The 27,717-nt window shown below is 43.9% G+C and overlaps 13 protein-coding genes across 13 annotated transcripts; 6 read left to right on the plus strand and 7 right to left on the minus strand.

The window, feature by feature from the left end:
- Nucleotides 1-42: 42 nt before the first annotated feature.
- Nucleotides 43-1,615, plus strand: SS1G_04456 (hypothetical protein; the record flags this gene model as incomplete). The annotated part of the gene is made up of 4 exons (XM_001594598.1): nucleotides 43-143; nucleotides 212-302; nucleotides 354-518; nucleotides 566-1,615. The coding sequence occupies 4 exons, from the start codon at nucleotides 43-45 to the stop codon at nucleotides 1,613-1,615; spliced, it is 1,407 nt and encodes a 468-aa protein (XP_001594648.1).
- A 789-nt stretch (nucleotides 1,616-2,404) lies between these two features.
- On the plus strand, nucleotides 2,405-3,191 carry SS1G_04457 (predicted protein; the record flags this gene model as incomplete). Its single annotated transcript, XM_001594599.1, has 2 exons — nucleotides 2,405-2,764; nucleotides 2,952-3,191. The coding sequence occupies 2 exons, from the start codon at nucleotides 2,405-2,407 to the stop codon at nucleotides 3,189-3,191; spliced, it is 600 nt and encodes a 199-aa protein (XP_001594649.1).
- Nucleotides 3,192-3,443: 252 nt separating this feature from the next.
- On the minus strand, nucleotides 3,444-5,814 carry SS1G_04458 (hypothetical protein; the record flags this gene model as incomplete). The annotated part of the gene is made up of 3 exons (XM_001594600.1): nucleotides 3,444-3,494; nucleotides 3,719-4,886; nucleotides 5,486-5,814. 3 exons carry the CDS (start codon nucleotides 5,812-5,814, stop codon nucleotides 3,444-3,446), a joined length of 1,548 nt encoding a protein of 515 aa, XP_001594650.1.
- Nucleotides 5,815-6,740: 926 nt separating this feature from the next.
- On the plus strand, nucleotides 6,741-8,224 carry SS1G_04459 (eukaryotic initiation factor 4A; the record flags this gene model as incomplete). Its single annotated transcript, XM_001594601.1, has 5 exons — nucleotides 6,741-6,780; nucleotides 6,904-6,978; nucleotides 7,034-7,102; nucleotides 7,156-7,514; nucleotides 7,571-8,224. 5 exons carry the CDS (start codon nucleotides 6,741-6,743, stop codon nucleotides 8,222-8,224), a joined length of 1,197 nt encoding a protein of 398 aa, XP_001594651.1.
- Nucleotides 8,225-8,973: 749 nt separating this feature from the next.
- Nucleotides 8,974-10,198, plus strand: SS1G_04460 (predicted protein; the record flags this gene model as incomplete). Its single annotated transcript, XM_001594602.1, has 3 exons — nucleotides 8,974-9,304; nucleotides 9,353-9,694; nucleotides 9,771-10,198. 3 exons carry the CDS (start codon nucleotides 8,974-8,976, stop codon nucleotides 10,196-10,198), a joined length of 1,101 nt encoding a protein of 366 aa, XP_001594652.1.
- Nucleotides 10,199-11,031: 833 nt separating this feature from the next.
- Nucleotides 11,032-12,379, minus strand: SS1G_04461 (hypothetical protein; the record flags this gene model as incomplete). The annotated part of the gene is made up of 3 exons (XM_001594603.1): nucleotides 11,032-11,549; nucleotides 11,600-12,203; nucleotides 12,260-12,379. 3 exons carry the CDS (start codon nucleotides 12,377-12,379, stop codon nucleotides 11,032-11,034), a joined length of 1,242 nt encoding a protein of 413 aa, XP_001594653.1.
- Nucleotides 12,380-12,885: 506 nt separating this feature from the next.
- Nucleotides 12,886-14,679, plus strand: SS1G_04462 (hypothetical protein; the record flags this gene model as incomplete). Its single annotated transcript, XM_001594604.1, has 4 exons — nucleotides 12,886-12,927; nucleotides 13,483-13,504; nucleotides 13,929-14,296; nucleotides 14,374-14,679. The coding sequence occupies 4 exons, from the start codon at nucleotides 12,886-12,888 to the stop codon at nucleotides 14,677-14,679; spliced, it is 738 nt and encodes a 245-aa protein (XP_001594654.1).
- Nucleotides 14,680-15,392: 713 nt separating this feature from the next.
- SS1G_04463 (predicted protein) lies at nucleotides 15,393-16,376 on the minus strand (the record flags this gene model as incomplete). The annotated part of the gene is made up of 1 exon (XM_001594605.1): nucleotides 15,393-16,376. One exon carries the CDS (start codon nucleotides 16,374-16,376, stop codon nucleotides 15,393-15,395), a length of 984 nt encoding a protein of 327 aa, XP_001594655.1.
- Nucleotides 16,377-17,088: 712 nt separating this feature from the next.
- Nucleotides 17,089-17,499, minus strand: SS1G_04464 (hypothetical protein; the record flags this gene model as incomplete). The annotated part of the gene is made up of 1 exon (XM_001594606.1): nucleotides 17,089-17,499. One exon carries the CDS (start codon nucleotides 17,497-17,499, stop codon nucleotides 17,089-17,091), a length of 411 nt encoding a protein of 136 aa, XP_001594656.1.
- Nucleotides 17,500-17,764: 265 nt separating this feature from the next.
- On the minus strand, nucleotides 17,765-18,094 carry SS1G_04465 (hypothetical protein; the record flags this gene model as incomplete). The annotated part of the gene is made up of 1 exon (XM_001594607.1): nucleotides 17,765-18,094. The coding sequence occupies one exon, from the start codon at nucleotides 18,092-18,094 to the stop codon at nucleotides 17,765-17,767; it is 330 nt and encodes a 109-aa protein (XP_001594657.1).
- Nucleotides 18,095-18,639: 545 nt separating this feature from the next.
- Nucleotides 18,640-19,555, minus strand: SS1G_04466 (hypothetical protein; the record flags this gene model as incomplete). Its single annotated transcript, XM_001594608.1, has 2 exons — nucleotides 18,640-18,916; nucleotides 19,059-19,555. The coding sequence occupies 2 exons, from the start codon at nucleotides 19,553-19,555 to the stop codon at nucleotides 18,640-18,642; spliced, it is 774 nt and encodes a 257-aa protein (XP_001594658.1).
- Nucleotides 19,556-20,422: 867 nt separating this feature from the next.
- SS1G_04467 (hypothetical protein) lies at nucleotides 20,423-22,654 on the plus strand (the record flags this gene model as incomplete). Its single annotated transcript, XM_001594609.1, has 5 exons — nucleotides 20,423-20,459; nucleotides 20,509-21,142; nucleotides 21,192-21,800; nucleotides 21,850-22,121; nucleotides 22,167-22,654. The coding sequence occupies 5 exons, from the start codon at nucleotides 20,423-20,425 to the stop codon at nucleotides 22,652-22,654; spliced, it is 2,040 nt and encodes a 679-aa protein (XP_001594659.1).
- Nucleotides 22,655-23,378: 724 nt separating this feature from the next.
- On the minus strand, nucleotides 23,379-25,514 carry SS1G_04468 (hypothetical protein; the record flags this gene model as incomplete). Its single annotated transcript, XM_001594610.1, has 7 exons — nucleotides 23,379-23,471; nucleotides 23,558-23,681; nucleotides 23,745-24,111; nucleotides 24,277-24,540; nucleotides 24,681-25,004; nucleotides 25,056-25,228; nucleotides 25,279-25,514. The coding sequence occupies 7 exons, from the start codon at nucleotides 25,512-25,514 to the stop codon at nucleotides 23,379-23,381; spliced, it is 1,581 nt and encodes a 526-aa protein (XP_001594660.1).
- Between the last annotated feature and the right edge of the window lie 2,203 nt (nucleotides 25,515-27,717).

Raw genomic sequence — 27,717 nt, forward strand, 5'->3', positions numbered from 1 at the left:
CACATTCTATCCCAACATCAATAGCCTCTAACAGCAGTCACTATGACTTCTGTTGATGCGAAACTGCTGAAATCGACTAAATTTCCACCTGAATTCAACCAGAAAGTCGACTTTCAGAAGGTTAATTTGGAGGTTATGAAAAAGTACGTTCAAATGAGCTTGAAGCTACAGACGAAGTGAAGGGACAAGCTGACTCTGTTTTGCGATGTAGATGGATCGCAGGAAAGATATCAGATATATTAGGAGCTGAAGATGATGTTGTGATTGAACTGTGCTTTAATCTTATTGAGGGTTCTCGATATGTAGGTTTTATTTTGATAGTATATCATATGCTAAGCTAATATTATTCGCAGCCGGACATTAAAAAGCTACAGATACAGCTTACAGGTTTCCTCGACAAAGATACTCCTGGCTTTTGTAAAGAATTATGGAAACTTTGTCTGAGTGCGCAAACTAATCCTCAAGGAGTTCCCAAGGAACTTCTTGAGGCGAAAAAGATGGAACTCATACAAGAGAAGGTACCAATAGCTTAAGACAGGGGGATCATTGGCTAACATCCTGCTAGATACAAGCCGAGCAAGCTGCAGATGAGGCACGTCGACGCCGCGAAGAAGGTGAACGGAGAGATCGCGAAATGCATGCAATAAGAAATCGCGAACGAGGCGATCGCGGTGGACGTGGGCGAGGAGGGGGAGATAGCTGGCGTGGCAGTCGTGGGGACAGAGATTTTGATCGAAGTGGTGGCAGAGGGTTTGATCGAAGAGGTCCAAGATATTCAAGGTCACCACGTGGAGGACGAGACAATAGAGATTATGGTCCGCCACCTCGAAGAGAGTTTGATACTTACGTTCCTGCGGGGCGTGGTAGACGGGAAGATAGACGAAGGCCATCTTTATCGCGCTCTAGGTCACCTTCAAGATCAAAATCCTCATCGCGATCTCCACCGAGACGACGCAGTCGGTCAGTTTCAGAATCTCGGTCACCATCCCCTCGTAGACGGAGGTCCAGATCGCCAGATAGGCGCAACCGTGGCAGAGGTGGTAGAGGGCGTGCGAGAAGCCCAGAGAGAAGACCCCGACGTAGATCCCCCTCGCCCTCCGAATCTCGTTCCCCACCTCGAAAGCGAAGAAGAGCTTCAACTGAATCTTTAAGTCGCTCTCCACCTCCGAAGTCTCGCAGATATCGTCGTCGCAACACGAGTTCCGGATCTAGGTCTCGATCTACTTCTTCATCATTAAGCCGAAGCCCAGCTCCACGCAAGAGAACTGCATCACCGTTGAGCCCTGCCGGGAACGGTAGACGAACTAGTCGCGAGGCGAGGCGACCCACGCGGAGTCTTAGCCGGAGTGCTTCCCCGCCCGCTAGACGTCGTAGCGATTCCGTAAAAGACGAAAGTCGCAACGGAAGGAATGATCATGGGAGGAGGCGTCGTTCCATGCAAAGATATGAACCCGCAAGTCGAAGAAGAAGAGATAGCTCTTCAGGTGTAGAGGATGGAAGAGACAAAAGGACTGATGCTGAAGTTAAAAGCGATAGGGGATCGCCAACTCGAGACGTCGAAGCCACAAAATCAGCTGGATCTGCCGAACCTGCAGAGGTAGGTAGTGATTCATAAGGCAAGAGAAGATTCTCATTTGTGTCGGAAGAAGACCCGACTAAGTTCACGTTCGTTATCTCGCTGACCCGTCTTTTTGACATCAGAATCTGAGAAAAGATCCGCAGAAATTGGCCACTGAATTACGAGAAAAATTGCTAAGGGAAAAGATCAAGAAGATGAGAGCTTTGAGTACCACTGAACATTCAATATCTCATGCTAACGCTCATTGAGGAACATATCAATCGATTCAGGCATACGCAGGGCTATGGCACTAGGGAATACCTGACACATAAAAGGAAATATATTTACAAGATTAGTTTCTTACTTGCATAACATGATGACACTATCAATTTAAACCTTAAAAAGTAACCCGCTATGTCACGACTTTATAAGTAATTCATTCACACAGTTAGTGCTTCGAGATTTATTTTGATAGATAGCTGAGTGAGCGTTGCACCCATAAAATTCTCCCCAAACCAATGCATTGTATGTAGACATATAACAACAGACGAGAATCCAGGCTTTTCAAGGTTTGTTCCTGGTTCAGCCTCAGCCCTATATCAACCCGCAGACTTCTAGAACGAACCTATTCATCTAGAGGCTTTCTAAAATCTGATTATCACAAGCTTGGATAAGCGGATAAGCGGATAAGAGCAAAAGCTACCATATTTTGTCCGTGCACCAAGCTTTCCACCAGATATCTTTCAGCCAGCTTCCTGCTCCTTTTCTGGGACCTAATTCATTCGTACCACCAAATCTCAGCTATATTCATACCAAATCCCTCAGCACATTCAAGCTCACCCCAGTATGGACTCCAATAAACCATCCACCGCGACCAGTAGCGCCTCGAAGGAAAACCGTACTGCAGATCCTACGGCAGGCCTTCCGTATTACGAGGAAACGCGTCGAAAACTCAAACAATTATTGGAGCAAAAGAAGAGCCTGGATCGGATTTTGGCGCTGAGCGAAGACAGTATTTTTAGGAAGGAAACGGAATACCTGGATGAGACGCCGCAGGGGAACATCATTAATGGGTTTGATGGGTATGCCAAGGGTGCCGGTGTAGGAGGGGTGGGAAGGGGTGCTGGGACAGGCAGGAAGAGTGCGGCGGCGGGCGGAACGGATAGACCGTTTAGTGGGAGTTCGTATAGTTGGAGGGTGAATGTTGTGAGTTGAGCTGTCTTACTTGGGAAGTTTTCTCTTATGGTGTGATGCGACGCGGAGGAAAGGGAGGGAAAAGAAGGGAGTGGTGATGCAGGAATTCGAGCGAATGTACATGCTGGGCATAAAGCTCTGAAAGAATGAGGAGACTCGCATGCAATTTGAGTGGACACTAATAGTGAACCTGAAATAGGATTCTCCGGCACCCTCGGGTGCTTCGACGCCAGTTGCAGCTATGGCTCCTACGCCTCTATCTATGACTTTTCAAAAGAACGGGGAGAGCTCATCGAATCATCCGACGCCTACATCTGCTACTTCGGGAAAAGGGAAAAAGAACAAGAAGATGGCAGGAGGTGATGATAGTGAGACGGATACCAAGGACTCAACAGGGAATAAGAAAGCGAGGACTAATTTTGGAGCTACGAGGAAATAAGCGGATGTGAAGGTTGAGGAGTTTTAGGTTGTGATTGCCAGTTTTTGTAATTGTGATGGCGATTTTTGGAAGCTACAGGAATTTGGTGTTTGAATTAGATTTGCTTGTTGGGGAAAATGGGACATGGTACGGGAATCGGGTAGGGGGTATGGTAGGCGTTCTTGGAAATTGGGAAGGAGGAAAAGCTGATCTATGTTGAAATACCTGTGGGGTCTCGAAGAAAATCTGCAGCCAACTGCGAAGTGATCAGTTTCACAATTGGGGAGTATCGGTTCGCATATCAATATTTAAGAGCCAGATAAACTGAATCTCGGGGGTTTATCGTTTGTTAAGGGAAGCTATTAGCGAATTTCACAATTTCCGCAATGGTTTGCATGGAGAGTATATTGCACTCGGCGCCATTATAGCATGATCTCTATACAAATGACCGCCTAGAAACGAAACGCTCGGCTGCAGAATGAAGTTATTTATCCCCTATGTTCAAGGTAGGATTGAAGCACCTTAGCATACCCCGAAGTCTAGGGTACCTCCTCATCACTATCCCCACCAAATCCAAAACTAAAGCCACCAGCTTCCTCATCGCCATCCCCATTCGCAACAGCCACATCCCACTTTCTCTTCCTCCCCTCAGCTCTCCTCTCCAACTCCGCCATCGCTTCTTCCAACAACTCCGGATACTCTCTCTTCATCCCATCCACAAACATTGCATATGGATCCACCACTTCTTTCTTGAATCCAGACACTTGATCTGCTTTATCTTTCAAGAAAGATAATACTCCTACTAAATGTGCGCGCGGCACAAAATTCTGCGTAATGGCTATACTGGCATCTAGATTAACCACCAAATGCCACCATCCACTCGGAACATGGAGAACTTCCCCCGCAGCACAGACGCCCTCTACACAGCCTAGAGTTCGACGCGCTTCGGCGTGAAAACCAAGGAGCCATTCGGCTATGGATAGGGGCGAGGTAACTTCGGATTGATCCACGCTGACGTAGACACCTGGGGGAGGAGGGGATGAGGGCGTCGAGGGAAACATGATCCAGTATTTTGAACCGCGCAGTACGGCGTTCCAGGCTGAGGTTGCGTTGGGATCTTTGTGGTAGGTGGAGCCTGAGCGGGCGGGTCCGACTATTAACCATTTATCGTCTGGACGGTTGGGACCGAAGACTTTGAAGAGATCTTCACCGAAGCAGGAGGGGATTTGGTAGGGAGGGCTTGAGGTGTCTTTGGTGATGTGAAGGTTCATTTTGGAGATGAAATCGCGGTCGAAGAGGTAGAGTGGTGATTCATCGTTGCTGTGGTTCATGTATTGAATGTAGGTATTTAGTGACCAGTCGACGGCTTCAGCGCGGAACTTGGTGTCGCGGTGTTGTTGGAGGAGGGCTTCGGTGTCCCACGAATGATAGGCGGGCCATTCGTGCACGGGCTTGGTTAGGATGAAGGGTTTGTCGCTCCAGGTTGACGTGAATTCTTCCGGGGTGAGGTTTTCCATTCGTGAGATTTGGTTCTTGTGGGGTATGTTTGTTGTGTAGGGGGTTAGTGGGGTGTGGGTGCAGAGGAATGGTCGGTATAAGACGTCTGAGAAGACATTGTCACATTGGATCTTTGTGAGATTGCTGTCGTCAATATTGAGGAATGTAGCACGCCATGAGCCTCGCCATTCAAAGGAACCTGATTTTGATGCTGGAGACCTGATATTTTGGTTAGCAGTCAGATCATGTGAGAATTATGGTATGTTTGTGCATGTAATTGTGATTTCTGGGGTGATTGATATTCATTTGAGGTATTCTATATACATCCCCTAAGCTGGAAAATATACATTCGAGAATATCACTTGATGTCTATCTCTGGTCTCTGATCAACTTCTATCGGCTTGAAAATCTCCGTAACCTCCATACAGCAACCAAACGCGGAAAACCCAACAATTGCTTCAAAATAAAATTTGAAATTTGAAATATACATAATCTGTTCCAGCTTTTAAAAATGAATTATTCAATAAACATTAGGTATCCCGGAAAGTCGCCTGTCTCGTTTATTCTCATAATCGTCATATTCCTTCTGAAGTATGAGAAAGGCTCAGCTATTGGGATATCTAAGCCCCGATCTTAAAGGAATGACTCCTATTGTCTTTTTTCGACAATAACTCTAATCACCTAATACAAAACGCGGACCATTTGATTTACTAATTAAGCCGAAATCAAGTAAAAAAAGAAGTGCTCAAATTCTTGAGTCATCATTTCAGACCAAATAAAAGAAGAGAAAGTTAAAAAAGAGATATACAATTACTCACTCAATGAATAAAGATTTCCAAAACTCTTCGGATCGACAGAATGCATATAGAAATTTGCAAGTGGAACCAAGTAAGGCCAACAATTCTGGATGCAAAGATTCTAATACTATGGCCAGCACTTCATCTGGCAGTATTTGAAAAAGCCCAATAGCGTAACGGGCATTGCTGGTAGCGGTATATTGGTTTCCTAACGGCTTTACACCTAGAGGATGAGGAGGGATTGACACGGATGAGTCTGACTCTGACTCCTCGATGATTTCGCCGGACTCATGTACGGGTATGGTATTAATGCCACTAGGCTGTATTGGGGTTGAGGAATCTAGACTCATTGCTGATTTCATGATATCGAGATGTGGAGGGAAATGAACGGAAAAGAATGAGGCGTCTACAAATACAATAGATATCAAAGTTGGAGGTTTTCAGTTGTTTTTGGTGGTGGTGGAGGACTGAATTATGATTCGTATCTCGGTCCAAATTGATTGTACAGGTAGAATGAAAAGGATTTTATTTTTTTCACAGTTCTCATAGTGGTCTGTGGGTAAAAGATGGAGGGGATTATCGCCACTTTAATGATTTGAAGATGTGGTGGCATCTTGTCTAGTAGACATAAGTATGCACTACCATGTACTATTATGTACTACTACCTAGAATACAGGAATTATGATGGAGAAAATTTGTGTCTACGGCGTTTGGTTCTCTAGGTATAACTCAGTTTTCATATCGCGTTCCAAAATTTATATTAAAAAAAAAAGGTTTCTCATTGGCCGAGTGTCTCTGGATTTATGACTAGAAAATGCTAAAAAGAAGTTTAAATCTCTTAAAAGGTTAACTCAATATATAGAAAGAATTTTGGTTGGATAAACTTGTTTCAATAGTTATTCTCTACGGTGTTTGCTACGTGGGGTCTAAAACTCACAAATAACACTAATAAAGTAGCCGGACAAAAAAATAAGCGAGTCGTTCTCCAAAAAACTTTTAATATATCAAAGCCTTCCTTCCTCTTTTCTTCCCTTCCATTTTCAACTCCATTTTTTACAACACAATCAAACATTCAAACCACTAGATATACATAAACTCTCGTTCTCGGGAGTTGTTATCTAGTTTTAAACTTCAAATAATCAAGAGCTTCACGTCGCAGTCTCTTCAAGAGTACTTTGCGCGTTTTTTTCACCCCACCTCCACCCTCCAACTTTATCTTTTTCTAGGTTCCAAGCTCAGCTTGTAATCTAGATTTTACATTAAACAAGTCGCAAATATGGCTTCCGCAGATAAGGGTCTCGAGGAGATCCAAGAGGGTGAGTTCATTCCGATGTTTTTGAGAAGATTCTATGCGATAGCGCTGGGAGAGCATAGAATCCGATAGGACCAGAAGAAAAAAAAAAAAGAAAAAAGACTAACCAGTTTTTGCTTGCTTGCAGGACAAATCGAGTCCAACTATGACGAGACCGTCGACTCTTTCGATACCATGAACTTGAAGCCAGAGCTTCTACGAGGTACGATAAAAATCCAAATATATTTGGAGGAGCAACATTTAACATGGAGATGCAGGTGTCTATGCTTACGGTTTCGAGCGTCCTTCTGCTATTCAGCAGCGTGCTATCATGCCAGTCATCAAGGGTGAGTTCACCAAATCTGCGACTTCTTCCAGCGTCTCTAACAATTTTACAAAGGCCATGACGTTATTGCCCAGGCTCAATCTGGTACCGGAAAGACCGCCACTTTCTCCATCTCTGTCCTCCAAAAGCTTGACCCAAATGTCAAGCAATGCCAGGCTTTGATCCTTGCACCAACCCGTGAGTTGGCTCAACAAATCCAAAAGGTCGTTGTCGCCATCGGTGACTTCATGAACGTTGAGTGCCACGCATGCATTGGTGGTACCAGCGTCCGTGATGACATGAAGGCTCTCCAAGATGGTCCTCAAGTCGTTGTTGGTACCCCAGGTCGTGTCCACGACATGATCCAAAGACGATTCTTGAAGACCGATTCCATGAAGATGTTCGTTCTTGATGAGGCCGATGAGATGCTTTCCGTAAGTCTAAAGACATTCAGCGTTGCATGAAATGTTTTCGCTAACAATAATTCCAGCGTGGTTTCACCGAGCAAATCTACGACATCTTCCAACTCCTTCCTCAATCCACCCAGGTTGTTCTCCTTTCTGCTACCATGCCTCAAGACGTTCTCGAGGTTACTACCAAGTTCATGCGCGATCCAGTCCGTATCTTGGTTAAGAAGGCCGAACTTACCCTCGAAGGTATTAAGCAGTTCTACATTGCCGTTGAGAAGGAGGATTGGAAATTGGACACTCTTTCCGATTTGTACGAGACCGTCACCATCACACAAGCAGTCATCTTCTGCAACACCAGAAGAAAGGTTGACTGGCTCACCGACAAACTCACTGCCCGTGATTTCACCGTCTCCGCCATGCACGGTGACATGGACCAAGGTCAACGTGACTTGATTATGAAGGAGTTCCGTTCTGGTTCATCCCGTGTCTTGATCGCCACCGATCTTTTGGCCCGTGGTATCGATGTTCAACAAGTTTCCTTGGTCATCAACTACGATCTCCCAGCCAACCGTGAGAACTACATCCATCGTATCGGTCGTGGTGGACGTTTCGGACGTAAGGGTGTTGCTATCAACTTTGTCACCGCTGAGGATGTCCGCATGATGAGAGAAATCGAGCAATTCTACAGCACTCAAATCGAGGAGATGCCAATGAACGTTGCTGATCTCATCTAAGCTTTTTTCTTTTTATATACAATTTGGTAAATCACGAGTTCTCGGGCGTGCGTATCTATGAAAAGACCACAGCATCGAAACCCCCTTTGTAAGGGCTGTGATAGTGAGCGTAGCTGGTTCGCCCGGCACGTGAGGATTCGGTCAATATGTAGCATAAAAGTAGCTGCATTGGTTTGTGCAGCTCGGTTATTTCTTGCGTATTTTATGGCATTAGAGGTTTGGGGGATGCTTCGCTTTTCAGTCTCTGTATTTAAGGATTCTCCTTGGGCTGTCTTACGAACTCTATGTCTACTCAGATCAGCCTACATTTGGCCCGCGATTGGACCATGCAATGTAGTACGATTGATGATAGATGCCGAGATTATTTTTCATAGATCAAGGCGAAAATAAAAACAAAAATAAAATAAAAATAGTCAAAATGTTCAAGTGATTAATCTCCTTTTCACCCATCTCTTTTGTGGCCATGCATGAATCCCATCGCATTCGCTCTTTCCTGTCTTGTCATTTATGTTCGATCCATCACCAGTGTAGGCAAGCTCGCTTAATTGAGTTTGAGTGGAAGAGTTCAATGTCAGCCACTTACCTTCGCGTTTTTCCACTCATCATATCCAAACACATCATCTACACTTCACTTTTTGCACCTTAATATATAAGACTGTCTTAACATACAGGCCCTTTGTCATTACTTTCATGCAAAATATCGTCAATCTTCAGTCACTTATTTTACTAAGTTGTCTTGTATCTTAATGATGAAGGTGGTTATGAACTCACCTCTCAAACTTGTTGGTTTGAGCCAAGGGGCTGCAAGTGGCGTCCAGGCCATAGTCAATCTAGAGTTTCGAAAGGAACATCGTGCTCTATTGAAGTTATTTGAGGATTTGAAGACTAGTACCGATAAGACATCTGTCGAAGCAGAGCGTAGATTGAAGGAGTGTCAGAAGCAATTGGAAGAAAGCGAAATTCGATTTGAAAAACTTGAAAATGAGTCCAAAGAGTTGATGCAGAAGAACAGGCAGTGGGAGGATGAAATAAAGGATTTGAAAGACAGGATGATGAAGTTTACTGAATTCATGGAAGCAGGTTTGTGGAGATGATTGTGGAATTCTAAATTATTCTGACTAAAGAAAGGTATTCGCGCTGCATGTGCCTCTTCTCCTCAGGATCATCTCCATGATACAGATGCACAGCAGACTCAATTATCACCTGTCACTGCCTCGCCCACTCATGATCTGGATGTCGCAGAACCACAACATCCTGAATCACTATCTACCATAACATCTCACCGCACAGGTTCAGATGTGCCAGGAGTCGCACAGAATCTGTCGGCACCTAATACCGAGCAGCTTGAGCCGGTTTCACAACCTGATTTACGCTCCCCGCGAGGAGTCAAGACAACACTTGAGGAACACAATCATTGTTCCGGGAATGGACGCAAATCAAGTCAATTAATGCCATCGCTGGCGCATAGTGGTCAGACGATTTTCCCCGCTCTACCCTTGCAAGTGGCGGCTTCACCAGCGAATGAGAGAACTGACACTGGCTCTAGGCACGCCACTACGAAAAGCTGCCTCGCGTAAAGTTTGGCACAACATATCGCAAGCGCCGGATCAAAATGTCGAGAACTATTTAGCTCATGCAGAAAAATATGTCGGGGCTATCAAACAACGAGCGGATCATTTCCAGTTCATCGCGAGGTTCATCAAAGGACTGCTGAATGAGAAAGATCGCGAAGCTGTGCTAAAGCAGTTGCAGAAGAAGTTCCAATCTCGAATCACCGAGGACGGGCTTGTTGAGGTTAAGTGTGGCTTTCTTAATCTGAAGGATGGATTAGTGGCCGCTGGCTTGATTGAAACCAAAGGTGGAAAAAGACATTGTGATGATAACGGGATGAAAGCCGAGGCGAATACACCACGTCAAAAGAGAAGCAAGACTCTGGAATCTCAAACGTCCGAGGAAAATGATGATGAATTGTAAAATGGCTATTCAGTTGCTAGCCCAGCTTTTAAAAGGAACTTGATGGCTTGAATGGTGCTTTATCAAAGTTAGGGATTGTTAACACTGTCAAAAGTGTTCTATGGTACGTTATCCTGAGATAAGGTTGATTCTGAACTCACTTGTTGCTAATATAACGTTAGATTTTACAAGTATTGCTCAAATATAATAGCATACCTAGTATGTAGCTCACCACTAGAAAATGAATGATTACTTGCATAGACTATTTGATATTTGAGTTGGGGTTCACTAAGGAATCCTAGACGCAATATCAAGCCCAACGTCGTCCACGTTTTCGAAATAATGCTCCTTACTATGCTACTCAAATCCAACTTCGAAATAAAACTATATGAATCCTCAAGATGACTAGGCCCGAATAATATAATCGGAACAACCTCTGATGATCATGCTAGAAAGAACAAATGTGTCCAGCCTACGGTAGACATGTAGACATGTAAAAGTTCACTAATACGCATCTCTATTATAAGCAAATATACCCCATCAATAAGCAACTAGGTAGACTTTTAAGCTCATGAGTTGAGAGTTGTAACCCTCCTCAACTCTTCATTACTCCATCGCTGGCTAGATCGAGGTAGCTGTAGTTGTAGCAGTGCTTCCTTCCCGCAAACGCCTCGTTTCATCCTTTGTCTTAGATCATCCTTATTTTCTTTAAGGAGTAGAAAATGAACAAAAAATAGGAAAATAAAATCGTACATGGCCGAATGAAATCAGACCTAACCAAATGGAATCAAGTTCTCCCTATCCTACCCCATCCTACCCCATCCAAAATCATCCCACCTTAACCCTGTTCATAATCATGAAGGCCCGTCCTCGGGCAATTCATCAATTACCCCCCTTACAATCTCCATCAATTCATCCACATCAGGTCTTTCGCTGGGTTCGACCCTCAAGCATTTCCGCACCACCTCGCGGATACTCTCGCTGATACCACTATCTTCAGTTTGTCCCGTTTGGTTCGTCGTCTTCTTTTTTCCACCGGCTCCTTCATCTGGGAAGCGCCAATCGCCGCCTAATACACAAATGCTTAGACTTCCTCCTGTCTCATCACTGCGCATCTCAAAGGGTGATTTTCCTACGAGACAAGCGTATAATGTGCAGCCTAATGACCAGATGTCGACTTTGGTGTCGATTGTACTGCCGGTTTTTACATCGAAAAGTTCGGGGGCGCGGTAGGGCATAGTGGAATGTTCGGCTGCTTGATCCTGTACTGCAAGGGCGAGTGATCGCGAGGTTATCGGCGTCGGGGACGGAGCTAGAGATCCGAGATCCATGAGAATGGGTTGTACGCCGTCGTCATCAATCATGATGTTTCCTACTCTAGCATTAGATATACTCGCGCATTATAGTCTCCACAATGCCTACCTGGTTTGATATCTCTATGCGCATATGCCCTAGCTCCTCCTGGTGCAATACCTTCCTGACTCATTGTAACTTCACCATCCATAAGTGGCTCCTGCTGTTCACTATCCGGATCGGTTTCTCTCCCTCCTTGTCTACCCCTCCTTGATTCCACTTCCTCTTCTGCATCTTCATCTGCCCTCGCCGCATCCGCCCTCACTTTCTTCGCCTTATTCACACTACTCGCACCACCTGGGCCTCCCTTAACCTTGTATTGATGCATTGCCTTCAATGCATTTAAAACCCCTAAAAACAAAACCATCAATCTCTTTTCCGGGAATTTCGTATGGTTTACCAGGTTCGCATTGATGATATCCTGTAAATTACCTCGCCTGTAATATGGAAGTAGGATATACACGGTCTTAGCCCCAGGATCCGAACGATCCGCTGAGACGCAGTAATCGACACTATGAATTATATTCGGATGTGGTGAGAAGAGCGCGTATGCTTCGACTTCCTTCATAGCTTGAGCCACGGATTCCTGTCCAAAGGGACATCTTATCTTCTTCACTGCATATGTGTTGTCATCGCTGGTATCCTGCACGAGGTAGACATATGAAAAGCCGCCCTGTAGAAGCAATATTAGCTACACACGGCTTTTAAACTCCTGGAGGAATTGCATACTTCACCCAACAATCGCAGAATTTTAAAACTGCGATTATTAATTTTCAGCTGCGGAGAGCCCGGAAAACAACTCATGCAGTTTGTGAGTGTATATAAAAGGTCAAGAAAGTATTGAGCCATTTTGAGGTTCGAGCTTGCGTAGCTCTTGAGCGCGAAGTGGGATGTTTCGTATTTGTTCGGATCTATTGATGGAAATGTTGCGCATGAAGCAGTTGAGATGGAACAGTAGAGCGTTTCAATGCGATTAATTAGAACGAGTTTCTTATAATTCCAAACTGATTTGTGTTGAATAATTGTTGTGCTGAGAGGTGTCTTTACCCAAGGTTCCTAACAAGGGACGAGGCTGAGTGGTTAGCTCGCGGAAAGCCACACACCAGCCACATATTTTTGTAATGAACATGTGGGAATGACCGGTCAACCTTAAATACTTTGATTTGAGCTTAAATTTAAATGTGTCTCTTGCGATATTGTGATCAAAATTTATGTTGCCAGTCACTTATGATTGATACACCAAAGTTATGTACAAGTAATTTGCTCAAGTCGAAATACGCTAGTTCTACATCCTAGGTAATTCCACACATCTACTCGAAGTTGCCATCCCCTTCCTTGTTACCTTCGTTCGCAATATGTCTCATCTGAAAAGCATCCACCCACTTATCATCAAGATTGTGGGTTTTATGGGAATTCCCCGTACTACTCCAACGTCAAGACCTGCAAGCCATTCCCACTGAACGGTACCAGGCCCTCGAGGCTCTGCCCCATAGGTGTGAACCAGATCTATGGTTGTATGTATCATTCAAAATGGGTCACGCGGTAGCATTTAATAGTGCTCTAAAGAGCATTGCATAAAGCCTCAGTGGGCAATGAAGCTGCGAAGTCGGGGCCATATGTGGCTCGTAGCCTAACATATCGTAGTTAGGAGATGGATGCATAATACACGGTCTTGATAGGAGTTTCATCCAAACTCAACGCTTGTATTGAGGTCCTGTACTTGTCTACTGACTGGCTCAGTCTGGCTGTCCACCATAAACGACCACTTACAAGGCACCGCAGTTTTCAGCCCATGGATTCCATCTTTTTTGTTGAAGCGGAGACGTGGGCCAGCCACAAGCCATAATGCCCTATAGGCAGCCTCGCTCAATGACTTCTAATTTGAGTTGACTTATAGGGCATAAATTTGGGAGCGTCCTTGACAAACTAACGGCTGCATAAGGACAATGCAGCAGCAGGTCTCTGTTGAGTGCGGTAAGTGCGCCTGCGGCCCTGCGTGCAACACAAGTTCTACAACAAACGTAGGCCATAAGAGAACATCCGCCACTCAAAACAACATTACCAATGACATTTTTAGGATGAAACGGTAGAGACTGGTGTGCGTCCTGGTCTTCAAGGTAGGGGACGGGCGGAGGCACAGTAAAAAAGTGATTGGTCCTTAATGGCGGGGCTTTAGGCGGCTAATTGATACTTACTCCATATAGAATCAATTACAAACAACAACTTCAAAATCGTACCAAAAAGACATCGGTATCCTAACAACAAACGGCCATGAGAAACCCGACTTTCGATCACAAAATCACAAACAAATTTTCTAACCGCAGACCTGGCACTTCGAGTGACAGCAGCATTAGCACCACCCCAGCAGCTCAGACTAATCCTGTACATACTTTCAAAGCAACTTCTATTGCGCGAAGTTCCAAAGGTCATTATAAGTTTGGCCTTATTTTTGCCTTGTTACTAGCTATTCCCTTAGCTCTTATCTCCAATAAAGCTATGGTTTGCCAGCAAGACATTCACGATTCCATCCCGGATTGCGATTCCGATACCTTTACAGACTACACAACTAAAACTCCTCAATGTACCACCATTGGAAATAGCAATTCTGAGAATAATGATGATGACCGTTTTGATACCTCAAGCTCAGTCCCTTCGCCCGGTTCGACCTATTTGATTCGCGCCTCCTCATCTGGGAAACTTTTAACTTTAGACTCTGGGAACGTCGTTCTGGCTCAACCAGCGGCCAATGGCGGATCCAGCATTCATGTGAGTATAAAATTCCTCGAAATCATTGGACCGGCTCTTCATTGCCCTATGCTTTATACTAACATCCTCGCCAATAGTGGAGATGCATCGAAGTCAAAGGCTGGCTCCATTTCCAAAACGTCGCTTCCGGTTGTTACATCGGTCACAATTTCTGGGACAATATACTTTGTTCTGCAAGAAATCCTGATGGATGGGAGAGATTCACTGCAAGACTTAGACCAGAAGGGGGTTACTATTTGATGATGACGCATTGGGAAAGATTATGGAAGGTGGGGATGCGCGATGGGATGTTGGCGAAGATTGAGGAAGGTGAATGGGGAGGCATGGTCAGGACTGGAGAGGGAAATTATGAGGTGATTGTTTGGGAGTTTGTTAAAGTCTAGTGAATAGTCGTTACACAGCTTCATTAGATGGATGTGGGAGTTAGATGCAACAAGATTCTTAAATTGCCCTTTGTATGTGAAAGACTTGATGGATTCATTTCTTATAAACAACCGATCAGCTCTTCCTTTGTTACTTACAATACAGCGCGAGTTTCAATAAAAATGTGAGGATAGACTAGATTTTTTTTTTTTGATTTTTTTTTGATTTAAACGACCTGCAAGCGAGGCGCTAGGTGGTGGGATAGATCTTTTATAATGAATCTGTTATGGTGCGTGAACATTCAGCCTGCAAGCAGATGATAATAGCAGCTACATAGGTATTTAAGGGTCTGTATGTCCATTCTACAGTAACTACACACCGGAACAGGGAACATAGCACTTTAAGTATGATGTGAATCTGCTAAACATTAATACCCAACCCCGAATTAGCTTTTCGCTCAGGGAAAGAATTCTAATTACACGCAAACGCCGACTTTGGGCACTAAACCACAGGAACTATTATTTACATTGTACTGCATGTGCTTCATATATAACGCCAGGAATAAGATCCTCACTCAATATCTCTAAACCTGGGAATCAAAACACCCACCGAGAAATTTCCGATCGCTACAATATCCAAAATACTTACAACACCTTTCGCTATGCAATTACTTCCCACCCATCCATACATATATACCATATATACCATATATACCATCAAGTATCTTACGATATCAATATCGACAACCATGATTTCCATCCAGCTCGGCAGGAATCGCTCCGTTCATTTCGTGTACCGGCGTACCGTGTATCTCATGCGGTACTTCAGATCCAGGCGATAATGGAAAAGAAGTGATTTGGCCCATCTTAACTTCGGAAGATGAGTATGCGGTATCTTGTTGCAGTGCTGTGCCGTAGCCTTTTCTTCTTCGTATGAGATATATAATGCTAACGAGAGCCGCAATGACGATTACGCCGAGTGAGATACCGACAGCTAAACCGATCTTTGCTCCAGTGCTAAGTCCCGGGTTATTATTACTTGCTGGGGGTAGGGAAACTGGGGAAGTGGCTGCGGCTTCAGATGCGCTGGGTGTAGATCCAGAAGTTGCCAAAGCCGAATTGAAACCCGAAGCAGATTTCGAACTTGTGCTCGAACTAAAAGCCGTCACGGTGGATTCTGCGGAATTGCCATCGAAATTGTATCCATTTATTTGCACAGCCAGGATCTCATGAGCAATGTCCAACACAGTCGTAATTGTCGTATATCCATCTGTTCCAGGTGTCCAACTACTAACATATGTAATCGTGGCGCCGGACATAAAGAAAGATGTGCATTCGCCGGGATATGGTTGGGACATCAGCGATGAGAGACCATAGCCACTAGGACAGCAACCCGTTAGTGTAGAGCCTGGATTTACTACTTGGGTAACGACGGCTGTATATGCTTCTGGACATAAGAATGGTCCTAATGAAGTGATCGCTGTTGCGTCGGTTTCCTGATTCCACCACGATCGCGCTTCGGAGGGCCAGCATTTGGTCGAGAACGTAAGGGCATTCTGATTAGGATCGAAGGCATAAATTTGTGTCAAATTGCTGGGAGAGTAGAATTCATTCTTGCAGCGCGGCACAATGGGATAAACGGTCGTGAGAGGTAGCCAAGTCGTCACCACACCAGCGGACCCCTCAGCTGCTGGATAACGCGAAGTTGGAGTCGCCATTGCACACTTGCTTATCCAGCGGCCGCAAAAATAAAGCTCAGAGCGATGGGAAGAAATCTAGAAAACGCAAGTAAACGAAGATCTGATGCATTTTAGAAGATAGTGTATTCCTGCGCCATGGGCCTCCCACTTTACCAAATCCATGTGAACACATGGGGTATCTTTTCTCCATAGCTAATTCGTCGTAATACGCTATAACCTGATTCCGCGACAAGCTCAACAACTCCTGAATTCCTGCGCGAAGCAAGCACTTCTGACTGGAAGGATTGTTATCTCGAGTGGGCCATATAAGCTTATATGGATGCCGCCTTGTACTGCCCTTGATCGACAAGGCTGGCACTGATGAAATAAGTAAAGCAGCAACAAAAATGAAATTTGGGCCTCCGCTTGTAAACTGTACGCATGGTTTGATTGGCATCCTCACCTTGATCTTAACCGAAGGAAGGATTGAAGATTAGCAGGGCTGAAAAGACTAGATTTCACCCTTTCCATTAGTCCATTCGTGGACGAATATCTATTTATAGGGATATATATGAAGACAACGCTCAAAGCGCAGCGAAAAACGTTTTCTTTACTTTGTAGCAATTGCCTCAACCAAATGTAGGTCCGTAGATACAGATAAGTACTATCAGTCTGGAAACTTGTCCTACTTCAGACTTGTGCGCGCATTAACACCTAAGAATTCCAAGTAATCAGTTAGCCCTTCACTAACTCATCTTCCAAAAGCCTTCAAGACACCACCATCATGTTCGGTACTCTCCCAAATATCTCTAAATACATCATAACCCTCCTCCAAAATCTTAATGTGTTCGCGAGTTTCCCGAGCACAATCCTTACTCAGAGGCATTCTGATGTAATTTTCCTTATCAGCGCCTCGTCCGGTGCCAGTAACAACCTCAAAAATAGCTTGACATCCTTTCTCAACATTATTTGGCGCAGTGAAAGTTGCGTTTTCTCCGAAAGCCCCGACGAATTCTGCGACTTGAGTATTCCTGTAGACATCGGAAAGCGGCTTTTGGGTCAAACGAACAGGGTTTATCATGTTGGTTGTAAAAGCGCCAGGTTGGACAATCAATACGCGGATTCCGAAAGGGGCTATTTCTTTTGCAAGCCCTTCAGACATTCCTGAATATTTTGTTAAACTAGGGAGCAGGCATCTTGATGAACGGAGTACGATACCTTCCAGAGCCCACTTGGAGGCCCCATATATGCTCATTGAAGGTTGTGGTTTTACGCCGACCGAGCTTGAAATATTGACTATTGTCCCCGATTTCTGGCTCCTCATGTATGGAAGAATAGATTTTATGATCTTGAATGGGCCAAAAAAGTTGGTCTCCATTATATCTCGGGTTTCTTCGTAACTACAGAAAAATCAGTGTGCTGAATGGTTAAAGACAACAGTCATAGCCATGCCTCGTATCTTCCATTGCCCCCACCATCCCCACTCCGGCATTGTTGACTAGAATGTCGATCTTTCCGTAAATCTCACAGCCCATCTCAACCAATTGGTTGATCTCTGCTTCCCCGGAATTGACGTCAAGGGCTAACCATGTACCCCCCAGCTTCTCGATTTGTTGGACAAGATCCAAATTCTTGGATGGGTTGCGAGATGTAGCAATGACTTTATGACCAGCTTTTAGTGCTACTAAACAGAGCTGGAAGCCAAAGCCAGATGAGCATCCAGTAATGAGCCATACTAAAGGTGCTGTACTCGCCATCATTGCGTTATGAGTATAGTCAAGTTCAAGAGAGAAATGAGCAGTGGGCATATATAACGTGTTGTTTATGTAGGACTTTGAGAGTTTCGGGATTATGAGCTAAAGTCCGCTGTGCTCATTGTCCATTATTCCGAAGAGCAAGCAGAGTCTGGAATTAAGGGAGTTACGAGTTGCCGGTGCACTGACTGTGAGGTGCTCTCTTCGATCCATCGACTTTCTAGACAAGAGAACTTGGAAGGTTTCATGCCTGATGCAACATGCTGCCACTTGCACCATGACTGTCAAACAAGAGGAGATTTCAAAAACTAACGAAATTGAATGAACAACAGGGCAATAAACGTAGAGAAACCGGCAAGCAATTGCAGCGTGTAGTCTCAATATAAAGAAGATAAAGACAATCGTCTGGCGTATGGGAGATTTTTATACTATCGGCATCTTCTTCATTTCCCTTTTCAGAATCTAGATATTACCTTGATCACCATGCCCTCTATAATACAACATCTTGCCGTCCGCATCTCCGGACTAACACATAATCATAAAGGCATCTATGCGCCGAATTTTGACTCCTTGTACGGGTATCTAATCTCGTCATCCTTCCTCACCCATAATTGTTTCTTCTTCTTGGTGACAACATGTTCACCCCAAACTTGCTTCGCATACTGCTTCATAAACTTCCTGATATATCTAGGATCCCAAAGCTCACTGGCCACGCCCAGGTCCTTGCAGCAGCGCATCAGAGCGTTCGATTTGCATCCTTCTGTCGCGGTCGGAATACCTTCGGGGGCGAAATAGTCTTGTTCACCACGAGCCACGGATACCAATCTGCATAGAGGAAATAGTTAGTTGTGCCCCTTCAAACTATATAAAGAGCTCGAAGACTTGCCGTCCATGAGCCACGAGAGCATATTCTCTTGTGATACTCTTCTGCGTAACAATTGTTTCTCCTCTTGGTGCCAAACCCCACCCACCAGGTCCAAAAGCCCTGTTCAATATTCTCCGATATTTAATTTCCGGCAAGTATATAATACCATCTGGCTTGACTTCCACATCATCGGGAGGTATTGGTGCGAGTAGAATGTCTGCAGCTTCTTTGGAGAATGGCTGGGACGATAATCCGTGATATGATCTTGTCCAATCAACCTGTCTAACTCCCTCGTCCAAAATCAATGGTTCGTCTGCAAGCCCCTCAGTCATGTCCTTGATGGGTGATTGATCATCTATCGCAGCTTCTTGCTCTTTTTCTTTGGCTACAGGGACTGCAGAGCTTGTTGGAGGCTTCGTTGTAACCGATGCCCTTTGTGTGTAGCTTGAAGTTGGGGTCGCCGCATTTCGGAGAGCATTGGAAAAATGTCTTGATTGACGGGACAGAGTTGTATTCCTTGATATAGCGGATAATCTTGACACTGATGACATTGCATCAGCAACTAGAGAGCGTGAAGCTCCGCGTGTAATTGTTGCCATGTTGATGTGTGAAGAAAAGATCTCGGTAGACGCGATTTCTCCAGATATACAAAATTGTGGCGCGCTTCCAAATGACGTTCAAACTTTTTTTGTTCAACAATTTTGAAGATTGACAATAACACAGCAGAATGACTATATAAATAATGACTTATAGTGAATCTTGCTGGCCTTCTTATCCTTGAGAAGCATTTTGATTTCTATAATATTACATTTGGCCATTTGAACCACAGTTCTTACACTCAGTACATAATTCATACCATACTCATAAAATCTACTCCTGGACGTTCTTCCACCCATATCAAGCATCCTTTGTCGACGTCCTCTGATCATTTGAATGTTTCTTCCAACAACTTTTAAAAGTCTCAAGCTTCACGTTCATGGGAAAAGTCAGTCATGCATGTTCTTGCCATCTCCATTAACTTAACACGTGATATAACGCTAAGAGGAGGTTTTTCATACCTCTGCTTTGCACAGTCTCCAATCTTTCCTTTCGTAATAGCAATCGGTCATCTTTGCATTCTCCTCTGCAGTGATTTAGCATTCGCGTCTCTATTATTCGTTGTGCCTGAGAGTCTCAACGTACCCGCGCATCCAGTGCTAAAAATTCGTTTGTCCCTACAAAATTGAGTCAGTGATTAGACCCGAGTTGGGAGGATCAACACTTTTACCATTCATCAGGCTCATCATCATCCTCGACGGGAGTTGCAATCTGAGATTTATCTTCTGGCTTATCAGGCATTTTGGGTGCTTTATTTCCTCTTCGGCGGGTTTTGAAGAATTGTGATACAGGTAGTTCTCGAAGGACTTCGGAGAGATTTAGTAACCTCGGTTGTGACTCAGTGAACAAATTTTCAAATTCGTGTTAAAATGGTTGCAAGAAAGATGGATGTTTTGGTCTACTCAGGTATATAGGATCAACAGTTTTTTATGGCTCATTCTAAGTGTTTTGATAGGCAATGGAAGTACAATTGAATCCGTTCGCCACTGCCTTTATACTTTACGGCGTTTGCTCTCGCCAAGTTACGCTGTGATTCCAGTCAGTGATACTATCATTCTCAAAGAACCTTGGACTGCTTCTTGCGCTCTTCTTGTATTCCCAGGGGGTGCTGACCAAGGATATTGTCGCTCCCTCAATGGCGAAGGCAACAGACGAATCTCCCAATACGTTCGTAGAGGTGGCGCCTATCTTGGATTTTGTGCTGGGGGCTACTATGGCACCTCCAAATGTGAGTTTGAGGTCGGAAATAGGCCGCTAGAGGTTGTTGGACCACGAGAATTACAATTCTATCCGGGCATCTCCCGAGGATGTGCTTTCAAAGGATTTGTGTACCATAGTGAGGAAGGTGCAAAGGCTGCAGAGATCAAGATCGGGGACGGACTTCTCAATGAAAATGTTTCTCAAAGTTTCAAATTATACTACAACGGCGGAGGAGTCTTCGTTGATGCAGGAAAATTCAAGGATAGAGGAGTTGAAACGCTTGCCACCTATGTACATCCACTTGATGTCGACGGCGGAGAAGACCCCGCAGCGGTTGTCTATTGCAAGGTTGGTGAAGGCGGAGCAATATTGACAGGGCCTCATCCAGAGTATGCATATCCCGCTGGCTTATTTGACTAATTGCTTACATTTTACTAGGTTTGCTGCCGTGAATCTTGACCCCACGATAAAGATACCCGGTTACGCTGATATTGTGAAGGATTTGGCTGCGGATGACGACGCCCGAACGGAGTTTTTGAAAGGATGTCTATTGAAGCTAGGATTGTCAGTGAGCGAAGAATCATCCACGGTGCCGTCCCTCTCTCGCCTTCATCTTTCATCTGTTCATCCGCATCTGGTTCCAGAGTTATTGGCTTCTTGGGAAGAAATCATCGACAAGGAGAACGGTGAAGAGATTATCAAGGGCGAGAACGACACATTTCATATAGAAAAGCAAGAGAGTAGCTGGTCCGTTGAATCGTTAGTAGAGTCACTTCCAGCTTCGGCTGTTTCCGCAAAAGAGGAAAACCCAAATGTTGCGTCAGCTGCATCAGGTGATGGAATTATTGATTATAATGCTATTCCGAAACGACTCATTCCGCATGAGACTAGTTGGCCTGGCACAAAGGAAACACCATGTTTCAATCACCATTTGTTTTACTCCAATTTGAGAAACTACCAGCAAGAAAAATCCAGCGAAGCCGAAGAGTTTGGAAACACGCTACTATATGGAGAGGTTGTTACTAGTACCAATACAATGTTAGAAAAGTAAGTTTCATTTTACTACTTGAAGTAAAACCTTTTTAATACTTCTTAGGAATTCGAAGCTTCTTTCTAGAGTTCCTACGGGCTTTACTTTTACGGCTACAACTCAAGTTGCTGGACGTGGCCGCGGTTCAAATGTTTGGGTTTCCCCTCTAGGATGCTTGATCTGGTCGGTTTGCATGAAACACCCTATGGAACTTGGAAACACAGCGCCGGTTGTCTTCATACAGTATCTCGCAGCAATAGCCATTGTTGAAGCTATTCATTCATATGACAAGGGTTATGATACAGTCCCTATTAAGCTCAAGTGGCCAAACGATATTTGTAAGTTCAGCTCATCATTCTTTGAGCTCTTTCTGACAACAACAGATGCCCAAGATCCATCCAAGCCCGGAAAGAAAGAATATGTCAAAGTTGGCGGCATCCTTGTTAATTCCTCATATTCATCCGGAAACTACGATTTAGTCGTAGGTATCGGTCTCAACACCACAAACGCCGCTCCAACAACATCACTCAGCGCTCTCTTACCCCCGCATCTGGCACCTTTCTCCCTCGAAAAACTTCTCGCTCGTTTCCTCACAAAATTTGAAACCATCTATAAAACGTTCTGTCGAAATGGCTTCGATCGGAAGCTAGAAGAGGTATATTACAAACACTGGTTACATACTGATCAAATCGTTACTCTGGAGACGGAAGGTGGCGCGAGAGCTATTATCAGGGGAATCACTACGAATTGGGGATTACTACGCGCCGAAGAATTGGGTTGGGAAGATAGACCTACCGGTAAGGTTTGGGAGTTGCAGAGTGATAGTAATAGCTTTGATTTCTTGAAAGGTTTGTTGAAGCGGAAGGTTTGAGATTACTTTGTTTTGTAGTAGCTTTTTAGAAAGAAAGGGATAGATGGAAAACTTATACGTTCAATAGACTTTTTTCACCTCCATATAATCTTTGATCGTATGAATAGGGTACCTAGTAATATATATCAATACTCTACTAATACCGAGATGAAATTATAATTCATTACATCTATCCAATATATGAGAGTCTATCTCTCTCATCTGAAATTTTGTAATTGGTATGGAAGAACTAGTGAAGTAATAAGTTATCTTATATAGAAATCTGAAAGGCCTAAAAGTAATAGTAATAATAGTAGTAGATTTATAATAATATATCTATTGGGTTTTTGTGATATAATTCTTTTGTACGTGTATGTATATAGGTATATAGACAGATGTATGTTGTGTAATATGTATTGGTATAAATGCAATGTAATACGATACAAATGCAAATACCAAAGAATGACAAGGAGATATCTCACCCAGGAGAATGAAAGTAAGTCTTGATACATAACCTCATTTATACCATCACGAGAAATCAAGAAAGAACTAACTTATTGAGGAAAAAAATGAAAAATAACATTCAGCTAGTGAAACTAAGCTAAATGAAAAAGTGATACGGTTCATCGACCATCAAAAGAGTTCTTAGAACTCATCACCTAAAGAAGTAGAAACCTCTGAAACCCCCAAACCCGAAACCGAATTCCGAAACCAGAACCGAGTCCAATGTTCAGTTTTAAAATGATTAAATAGGTGGTCCAGCAACCTTGAGAGGATGCGCTTCAGTGTTGAATACCCATTTATTTACACCACCGCCCCCAACTTGATATTCCTCATCCTGTGCATAAGCGTGAGTAACTTTGTCTTTTTTGCATAGAGTCGATGTGGAAAGAGTAGGAAGGGAATAAGGGAAAAAATGCTTACATCTCCATGAATCAAATATGCATATTTCATAACCTCTGCGAACAAGAAACTATCTTGGAAATCATTAAATCCACCTCCATTAGGCGCATTGACATTTTCGAGTTCAGCGAATCCACTTCCAGTTCTAGTATTTCCAACATTAGTACTCACACTTTTGCGGGCACAGTAAAGCGGGATAAATAAATACCTAGCTGTCGCATTAATAGCCACAAATCCATTCCAACTCCATTCACGATACTTCTGGTCTCCAGTGACGCGATAAGCATAGTAGAAAGATTCTAGAACTTCGGGTCTCAAGATATAATCCGAGTTGGTGATGTAGAAACCGGCTTTCTCATAAAATGCCTGTTGGTCGGCGGATGGAGGAGGATTGGTGGAAGAATTGGTAGGAGTGTCGCTTTCTACCCATCGGAAGACTTCGGGTCCGATGCCAGTGAGTGTGCTGTTGTATGTGTCTTCGCAGCCGGCGACGAGTGCAAGTCCGAAATCTATGTACTTTTGCTCTTTGAGCACGAGACCTGCAAGGAGGAAATTGCCTCCGTCGAAACAAGCGACTGTGTTTCTGTTTAGTATTTTGAATATACAGTTGTAGAGACGGCAATGTTAGTGCACAAGAAGCCAAAAGACAGCGACCTAATGCCTCTAATGTCTAATAATCCCATGCAGAAAGTTTGCCATCTATCACAACCAAATCCACTAGTAAAACAAAATGTACTTACGATGCTCAGAAACAAAAAGACGTGTTTTGTTTTGATAAGCAGCCATAAAGGTCAACTCCGGACGAGTTGAAGGATGGCTAGCCAAATGTTCGATGGATGAATCTGCAGCTGCGATCCATCGATCTTTGTATTCGCCGAATCGAGTCGAGTCATACACGTACATTTTGATGAGATACTCGTAGAAACTGTCATCGCCACCTACCCAGCCTCCGCTGGCATCTTCGAAAAGTCCCGTGTTGAGATTCACGTTTGTACCGAGCAAACCTAAGGCACAGATGAGTCAGCAGTTCTCACCAGTGAGAATTTTGGTTGAATGCGCTGAAAGAAATCAATATAACAAATGAAGCCTGAAACAGGAGTTCGGGATGTAGAGTCAGAATGAAAGAAGACCAGGGTTTGCTTACCAGGCCATGGCGAGTTGTATGCGGGCTTCGGATTCAACAAATACGATTCACCCTTTTGTGAAAGTTCACCATAAGTCTTGTTACCGGTCAAATCAGACAAGTGAGTCCATTCGAGAACTAGTGTGCCAATTGTGGCTATTCCATTTGTGGTAGAGCCGTCGGTACGGGGAGGATTGAGATAAACATTATTAGATGGTACTCCTGTTGGTGTATCAAACGCAAACGCAAGATTATCAGCTAGGCGTGCTGCCTGTTTGAGAACTGCGTCGACGGCCGTATCATTTGAGTTGAGGTTGGAAAGAGGACCTTTGAGGAGATCGTAACCTGAAAATATGTAAATTTCATGACAGTTATCAATAGACGACAAAAGCTTACCTGCAAGTAATCCACCAACATATCTAATTGTAGTCTCAAATAACGAAACCTGAGAAGAAGTGTGGTCGAAATCGATAGTTGGGATCCAGTCTAAAATTGTATCCACAATTTCTGGAATTTCCATCACAATTGCCGTGCTGAATGCGTCAACAGCAGAGGCACCCCATCCGTTTCTTTTGCAAAGTTAGCTTAGAGGTCACGAGAAATGACATGGTCAGCATACCTTGAATCCGAATAACTATTCGCAATTGGATGTAGTTCATCATGAGGGAATGCATATTTTTGGTATCCATCCCAAGCAAATGTGAATGCCTCTTTCACGGCAGCTTGTCGATCTGCGGCAGTGCTTGCTGGATTGCCATAGTATTGTCTTCTATCAAGCTTAGGATTGTGAGGTACAGCTAATGTGGTTGAATACAAACATGCCAATGCAGGCACGGTTGTGAAAAGTGAACGCATTGTGATATTAAACCCAAGAACTTTCTATGGAGTATCACGAGCCTGTCCGATATTAGAATTTTCTCGTGCCATTTGCTCTTGACTGTAGACTTACGACACGATATTTGCAAGAAATATGAGGGAAAGGAACGGATTGTTTTAGGTTTGAAGAAACTTGGAGTTGTCCGTCGTCTTCTATGCAAGTTCAAAACGGGAAGGAGTATTTATAAACAAGGTTCGGCTCGGGAAAAGTCAGATCACCTGCACCTCGATCTAAAAGAAACAGGTGAATCACTACCGATTCTCCCCGGCTGCTTCAAGAGGGGTAAACTAGACAGTGAATCCAACGAGCTGCTACTCAGGTGCCTCGAGGAGAACTAAGTCTAAGAAGAAAGACTAGAAGGGCTAGATGAGGAGTAAAAGGGAGATATTAAGTGAATTCCTCATTCTCTTAATAAATAGCAGGTCACATAGGAGCACAAACTTGTAGCTCCATGAACCTAATGGTTCACATGAGGATGAATATGCAGGAACACTCGAACCACTGAACACAAAAGGTTTAACTTCCGATGATCCTGTCACCGGCCAGGAAAAGCTTGTATATATTGAATATGTGCATTGGTTGTCCCCCCTAACATTTTGTTTTCGGGGTGTTCTGCGTGATCGGACACGCACATGCACCACGTTAAGTCATGCCGAAAGTCTTCATTGGCATTTGATTCTCGGATAAGCGTATTTAGTGCGGGCAGAAGTTGATAGTATGACGATGATTGTTCTGTAGTAGTGTTGATCATATGCGTCGGCTAGATGAGCTTCCTTAAACGTGTTAGAGCAGACATATAAGCCTAGCATGTAGATGCATGTCTCTAAAGTATCCTCGAATAGCGGATGAAATAAAGTTGTAAATATTAGTGATAAGAGTCACTATAGATCCCGTTAAGCAAGGTAATGGGTGGGCATTGAGACACCAGAACGGTACAAACGGCATTCATTTTGGATTTCACGACGTGTTTTTAAAGTATTAATGATATTTTAGAGAACGGAGATTTCTTTTGCGGTACTTGGTATGCACGAGATGTTGTGGAGAAGGTCACGGACGAGACATGGACAAACGAGTCAGATCGGATTTACCCCGCCCCTTCATCCAGTCCAATAAAATAGCTTCACTGCAGTCCCGGTACATGTACGTACATACATACTAAAGAAAACAATGCCGAGCGAATCAACAACGATAACTTATCGCGTTACCTACCTCCTACCTTTTACCTTTTGTCTTATAACATCACGTGGGGAGCTGGTTTCTTTTCCATCATGTCCATCCCCCAACCCTTATTTTGACGATCTTGGTCGGTCAACAAACAATTCACATTGCACAACCATCTTATCCGTCTATCTTGCAGATTTATCCCGCGTGAGTCTCAATGCAACTGCTCCTAGGATTTCAATATTTGAGCTCTATGCATTCCACACATCCCGGACCTCTTCCCCAAGCTGTCGAGATCATCTCTGCTCGGCCCAATGGGCCCATCCGCATCTCACAACCAATTTCAAGGATCAGGGGAAGTAAGGTATCATTGCATGTTGTGCGTGATATTTCTATATCTGCACGAATCCATCTATGGCGGGCGTGTCTTGGTCTGCTCTACCATGTTTGCGCGGGAAGAACACCTAGGTGATTGTTGATGATATTCAGTCGGCTGATCACCTAGTTGCACAAGTCTTCAGATACCCAATCCCTTCACCGGCAATCGATAATGGCCAAATCATCAGAAAAACTGCATACCGCTCATTCGAGGTAACAACGTTAGACGTTTCACTACCGTCGTATGGCCTAAAGAACTAGAAATTCCGGGGTAGATATCTATCGCCACGTTGGTGATTATTTTGAGCGATTTCATCCTTTGAATTAGATGTTCAGATGGGAAGTGTCGTATTCTGGCAATGCTCAATCAGAAGTTCAAGTTCACTCAACAACATTCTTACCCATCGATAATGATTTAACATGGGCAAAATCCAGATTTCATGATGTTTATGACACTTATTTATAAAAAAGCACTCATTTCTCATGTCTTTTCCCAAGAAATTCATAACAACAATCAGGGATCTGCTTCCCATCGCTCCATTTCGGCATACGAGAAAACTACTTTCGAAACAATTTTCTCTTAATCTATGTGATTGTGTCTAACCGATACATGAAGATTAATGAACCTGACAAAATTTCCAT

This window comes from Sclerotinia sclerotiorum, genomic scaffold, assembly GCF_000146945.2.
Source record: "Sclerotinia sclerotiorum 1980 UF-70 scaffold_5 genomic scaffold, whole genome shotgun sequence".
NCBI classification, from domain to species: domain Eukaryota; kingdom Fungi; phylum Ascomycota; class Leotiomycetes; order Helotiales; family Sclerotiniaceae; genus Sclerotinia; species Sclerotinia sclerotiorum.